The sequence below is a fragment of the Orycteropus afer genome, unplaced genomic scaffold (genome assembly GCF_000298275.1).
Source record: "Orycteropus afer afer isolate SDZICR_OR568_19922 unplaced genomic scaffold, OryAfe1.0 scaffold00061, whole genome shotgun sequence".
Taxonomy (NCBI): Eukaryota; Metazoa; Chordata; class Mammalia; order Tubulidentata; family Orycteropodidae; genus Orycteropus; species Orycteropus afer.
Genome location: NW_006921648.1, coordinates 8,122,171 through 8,128,346, shown reverse-complemented (window position 1 = coordinate 8,128,346; position 6,176 = coordinate 8,122,171). Strand labels below are relative to the sequence as shown.

The 6,176-nt window shown below is 58.7% G+C and overlaps 1 protein-coding gene across 1 annotated transcript in view; it reads right to left on the bottom strand.

Moving 5' to 3' along the window:
- Positions 1-1,983: 1,983 nt before the first annotated feature.
- The window catches only part of PMM2 (phosphomannomutase 2), a 24,318-nt gene continuing 20,125 nt past the window's right edge, over positions 1,984-6,176 (bottom strand). The window contains exon 8 of the mRNA XM_007939614.2: positions 1,984-2,085. Within this exon, the coding sequence (XP_007937805.1) occupies positions 1,984-2,085 (102 nt within the window). The remainder of the gene's footprint in view (positions 2,086-6,176) is intronic.

The window sequence follows — 6,176 nt, the reverse complement described above, 5'->3', positions numbered from 1 at the left end:
AACACCTACAAGGAGGCAGGACTGGGAGGCCCTGGGGGCACAAACAGGTAACAGGTTGACAGCTGGAGGTGCCAGTCCACCCAGAGGGGCCTTGCAGGAAAGGCCTGGCAACCGACTTTCAGATAGCCACTGAAGCCCCAGGGGCAGAGTTCAGCCCCGACACAGGCTGCCCGCGTCAGAGGGACTGCAGGTGACTGTTGGCAGTGGCACTGGGTTACTTGGGTTTTGCCCTTTACTGCCTGGGGGGCTCTCACCCAACAACTTCCCTGAGCCCTCGCCTGTGCAGTACCTGCTTCCTGGCTCCTGGGGGCTGACCCGAGCTAGTGCTAGCGAATACACCAGAGCTCTACCTAAATGAACCCGTTTCAACTATGGGCACGCTTGACAGCTAGGGAAACCGAGGCACAGAGGAGCTACCCTGAAGCAGCCCTGCTCGTCCCTGCTCCGCTACAGCGGTGCCTCTGGGGACAAGGCCGAGGCACGAGGCGCTATGCCTGGCAGAGGACGGGGACGCTCGGTAGGGGTTGTGGGTTGCCTAGTGAGGGAGAGGTGGAACCCAATGGGGGTTGGGCCGGGGTAGAGTGTTTTAAGATGGAGAGGAGAGGGCAGCCCGCCTGCAGCCTCCCAGGCCCTCCCGACAGCCGCCCTGTGCAGGGCAGCGACCCGCGGCACCTCCCCACCCAGTCATACCCAGGCTAAGACAAGTCTGAGTAAGACTCCTTTTTCTTGCTTTGATAACAAGAGAACTGCAGGGCACTGCTGGTCCCTACCGAGTGGCAGAGGGGAAGCGTGCGCCCTCCCGGAGGTGCAGCCTGGCGGAGTGAGCGAGGCCCCCTGGTGCTGCAGGAAGCCTGGGCGGCAGAGCACAGAGGGCTCTCAGTAACTAGGCAGGAGATCCCCTCCCAGAACCCAACAGGACGCGGCCACCAGTCTTTCATTCACTGCTCACTATGGGGCTCTGGCTAGAAGCAATAAAAGCACTTTAATTTAGTACTTTTCAGTTTGGAGGGTCATTACAGTATCATTTAACGTCAAGCATGGCCACAGGTCCCAGGAAGCCCCGAGAAAGTGTGTCTGTCTGGAGCAAGGGGGACGGAGCCCAGAGGCCGGTGTATTCTGGATCCTGAGCCTGTGGGGTGGGCGGCCTGGAGGGGCCCGAGGTGGGATACCCTGCATTCCACCCTGTGTCCTGTTTCCAAACACTGAAAAGTGATGTGAACCGTTTCCTTGGAAAGGTGACCCTTCCATAGTGTTTTGGACGGGGGCAGCCTGTTTGTTGCCAGCGCTGATTCCGACCAGGTGATGGCCATTCCCCTCATCTCAACTGTTTCAGAGAACCAGCCACAGTACAAAGAGCACAGGGCTAAGCTGCTGGCTCAGAGTCAGACACTACGGGTCAGCTGTCTGCTGGCCAGCCACTTGTCCTGCCTCGTAAACAGGAAACGGGGCCGAACCCAACAGGAGGGTACCCATCACCCAACAGAAGCTCGCCCGGCCCGATGAGCACGACTGGATGGGATCCAGCCTCCATCGAGCCAGTGGGCAGGAGGGGCTCTTAACCAGCCGCCCCAGAGCTGTCCTGTCTTCTCTCATCACCAAATCCCTGTTGGTACCGACATGGGGAGTCCAGACGCTAGTCCCTGTTACGGGTCCCGCAGGCCCAAGGAGCAGGAGGGCTCCTGTCCTGTGGCAGCCGGTGAGCAGGCCGGGCTGGGCTGTGCGGCAGCTGCCTGAGGTGGCCCTCTGAGCCTGTCTAGACCAGTCTGCTAGCCCTCCCGGCAGTGGCAGAGGAGGGAACTGTCTGGAGCGGGGTGTGGCACCCTTCCTAGTGAGCCAAACGTCGCCTCGATCCTACTTGTGACTTCACCACCGATGTTAATGGTGCAGGGAGGCTGGCAGTGGGGGCTGGGGTGGGTGGGGTGGCAGGGAGGGACTGCGGGTCGAGTGCCCACTGGGCCTCCCCTCCAGCCGGGAATGGCACCGTCAAAAGAAGAGCCTCTCACAGATCCTGCGTGTGTCCTCGGGCGCCGTCACGGTGTAGCCCACGGTCCTGGGGTCTGTGAAGATCTCATGGTCGTTTCCGCCCTGCAGAGACAGGAAGCACACAGCTACAGCCTCACCCACTTGCCCAGGGCCACCGCTGCGACCCGAGAGAGGCCCTCGAATGAGGAACTTCAGGCGGTACTGGCCCGGGAAACACTTTCCCAGTCACCTGTTTCCAGGACAGGAACACCACGTGCACAGTCACGACTGAAAAGGTTTCGTGACCTCTCCCTGAACTGCAGTTCTGCCTGGAACACGCAATTACCCCTCTGACAGAAATCACTGTTCTGGTGAGGATCACCCGTCTGCGGTGCACTCTTCTATGAAGACAGCCAGGCGTCTTGAAAGGCCAGCATGACAGGTACCAGGATTCTGACGGCTGTCAGTCTGTTCCCACTGTGCCCAGGCTTTCCTAACAAGACCCAGAGCATGTGAGGAGGGCAGGACAGTGCAGTGCAGCGTGCTGGAACTTCCGGCGAGGACCCACGGAGGAGCTGTGTACCTGTACTTCCCCAGGGAGCACTTCCAGTGTGGTTAGGGAGACAGCTCAGCCTTTGACTGTACCCGATTTAAACAGCCCCTCGTGGCTAGTTCTTGGAGCCAGATGGCCAGGGTTCAGGTCCCGGCTCTACCACGGACTGGTAGTGGCACTGTGACAGCAGGACCCACCCACAGCAGAGGTGAGGAGCTGGTGAGCCAGCTGGGAGGGGCTCTGGGGCAGATGAGGCGGCTTCGTGAGCGTTTCCACGTCATTTCAGCTCCCGGAAATGGACGAAGAACAAGGCAAGGGCCCCAACTGGTGAGCTCATTCTAGGCCACTGTCCCCCAGGGTCTGGTCCTGGGAAAGTGTGTGTCTGGTTCACACTAGGTTGTAGCCCCCTCCCCCCACACCTGGGCCACTTAACTGTCATCAGGGAACTCAAGCCCTCAGGGAAATCTAACAAAATGGAACAGTCTCCTCAAGCCCTTGAGAAGAACAATCAATGTATGATACGTGGAAAGAATGGGCCTCCAAGACATAGCCCTTAGACACCCTCCAGGCCTGGAACCAAACTCACCCCCCCCACTCAACTTTCAGCCAAACCACAGACAGGCCTGTGAGGTGACCGGCACCGCCAGGGAGACTAACGTGCTGTCAACTCTCACCCAAACCACAATGAAAAGTTTTTTAAAAAAAAAAAAAAAAAAAAAAAAAGCAAATAATGGGGTTTCTGGTGGTACAAACAGTTAAGGGCTTGACAACTGTCCAAAAGAGGTTGGTGGTTTGAACCCACCTGGGCGATCTGTTTCCAAAAGGCCACAGCTTTGAACGCCCCACTCTGCACACACAGGGGCACAAGGAGTGGGAACGGACTCCATGGCAACTAGCCACAATGGTGACGATGAGGACAGGAACTGCGGGAAAGTGGCTTTCCCTTACAAAGTGTCACAGGGAGCAGCTGAGATCCTGCCTTTGAAAGCACTGATTGGCACCTGAAATTACTGCTGTCTCATTTTGGTAAAGACAGCCTGTCCCCAACAGACTGCTCCCGCGGGTGGAGGTGAAGTTCAAGGCTGGGAGGTAGGATGCTGGAGGGGCCGGGTGGGAGGCGCTGAGACCTGGGCCCTGTAAGGGGCCCCACTGTCAGAGCCCATGCTCTGCACCAGCGTCTGCTGCCGTGAGCCGATTCCAGAAATCCTTTTCATTCTTTTTTCTAATTGTGATTTGGGTGAAAGTTTACAGAGCAAATTCACTTTCCACACAGCAGCTCAGTACATTGTCTCGTGACATTGACTATAATTTCCCACAATGCAACAGCTCCCCTCCCACTTCCTCCCCATAGTTACCTCTTCCCTGTGTCCTTCCCTCCACGCACTCCTGCCCCCTGAGCTGTCTCCCTGTGCATAAGCAGCCCTTCTACTCTCTCTCGTTCTCTCCAAGGAGTGTATCTACCCATTGTAAATGTTCAGCTCACATGCCTGTCTTATGTTTGGCTGGAAGCCACAGGAGTAGGTTCAATTCCAGACCTGAAGGGCAGCTAGGGGCCATAGTCTCAGGGGTTCCACCAGGCTCTATCAGACCAGCAAACTGGTCCCCACCTTTTTTTTTTTTTAAATGATTCTGAGTTTTGTCCCACATTGTTCTCCAGCTCTATCCAGGATCTCCTCCGAGTTGATTTCAGAAAGCCTTACGATGAAGGTCAGACTTGGCCTAGGGATGGCACGGTGGGCAATCTCCACAGAGAACCTAACGGAATGGACCGACTGCAGGCTCCTGGAAACCGGACGCCCGCGGGACACGTTCACTCCTCCCAGGGGAAACCTGCGCTTGGGAAACGGCCAGCGCCACAGAGGGTGACCCAGCGGCTTTCCCTGGGCACCTGCCACCTTCCAGCCTGTGTCAGGAGCTGGGAGGGGGGGGGAGCAGAGCAGAACGAGGGCATCTCCTAAGCTAACAGAAGCCGGGAGGCCACACACCAGTGAGCATGCTATGCTCTGTCAGCAGGGACGTGCGCGCAGCAGGGGTCAGGGAGTGGCCAGGGGACAAGGCGGGGCTTGAGCAGTGACCAAGGGCTGCCTCCTGAGCTGCCTCCAGCTATAAACCAATGACCGTGTCATACTCTGCATGGAGACATCAGGGGTCAGGGAGCAGCTGGGGTGACAAAGTGACCGGTGACAAGGCTGGCCTCCAGCAGAAGCCTGAAGTGAGGGCAGGGGCACGTGACTGCCCAGCGGGGAGGAGGTGGAGAGCCAAGCAGAGGGGCACGTGCTCAGGGTGGCAGAACTGGGCAGTCCTGGGGGGGAGGGGGAGGGGCCTTGGAACCCACCAGCCACTCCATGGAGGAAGATGTACAGCCTTGGAAACCCAGTGAGGGTCGCTGAGTCAGAATGGACGTGACGGCAGTTCTTTTTTTGGGGGTGGGAGGAGACGCGCAAGACCTTACAGGAGGATCTCTGGGGGGTATGGATTGAGGGCCCTGGGGCAGCAGAGAGCAGTCAGCCAGGGTGGGCCTAGGCCAGAGCCGTCGCCTGGAGAGGGACCTCCCAAGCTAAGAGTGTATACTCGTCCTGGACAGCTCCCTGCCGGCCCTTCCCCAGAGGCTGTGCCACGCAGGACAGCTGTGCACCGACCCAACACCAGGTCCTGGGAATCCACCTGCCCTGCAAGGGGGTCGACCTGACTGCAAGCATCATCGGTGGCAGCAGCAGGCAGGTTAGAGTGTCCCCGGGCCACTGGCCCACCCACTGTCGAGGGCACCTTCCCAAGGGAACATGCAGCCCAAACCCAACCGCCCGGCCTCTGGCCTCCTCCTGTGACTCCTGGGGAGGCGTGGGGTTTCCGTCCTGCCCACAGAGCTGTCACACCAGAGGGGGTGGGAGTCGAGGAGAGGCAGACCCGCTGAGGGGTCAAAGAGTGACAACCGCAGGGATAATCAGGCTCAGAGAAGCGGACCTTCCCAATCCGGGATTTGCATACGCACTGAAGGGAACTGGGTTCTGGCAGGGCACACCCAGCCCCCTAAGTCCCCAGAAACAAAAACCGCTTCTAGACAGAGGACAAAGGCCGGCAGGGGGTGGGGCTCACACCCCATCAGTGTAGCTGACAGGCAGCAAGCGTGCAGGGAAATCAGCCGTTAGATTTCCATTTCTAAAAGGCCAGGGTCTGAGAGGAAACAAAAGGCACAGTATTTGCTTTTGTTCAGATGTGGGGGTGGGGCTGGGGTTCAGGAGTCTGTGCCCAGCCACCTCCCATCTGCACACGTGGTGCTGGCTGGTGTGAGCTGTGCAGTAGAAAACCCCGACCTCCTGCCGTATGAGCCGGAGAGGACGAGGTCAGGGCGCCCACTGTCTGTCCTGTAAGACACAGGAAACCCCGACCTCCTGCCGTATGAGCCGGAGGGGACGCGGTCAGGGCGCCCACTGCCGGTCCTGTAAGACACAGGAAACCCTGATCTCCTGCCGTATGAGAGCCAGAGGGGACACGGTCAGGGCGCCCACTGTCTGTCCTGTAAGACACAGGAAACCTGACCTCCTGCCGTATGAGAGCCAGAGGGGACGTGGTCAGGGCGCCCATTGTCTGTCCTGTAAGACACAGGAAACCCTGACCTCCTGCCGTATGAGAGCCAGAGGGGACGCGGTCAGGGCGCCCATTG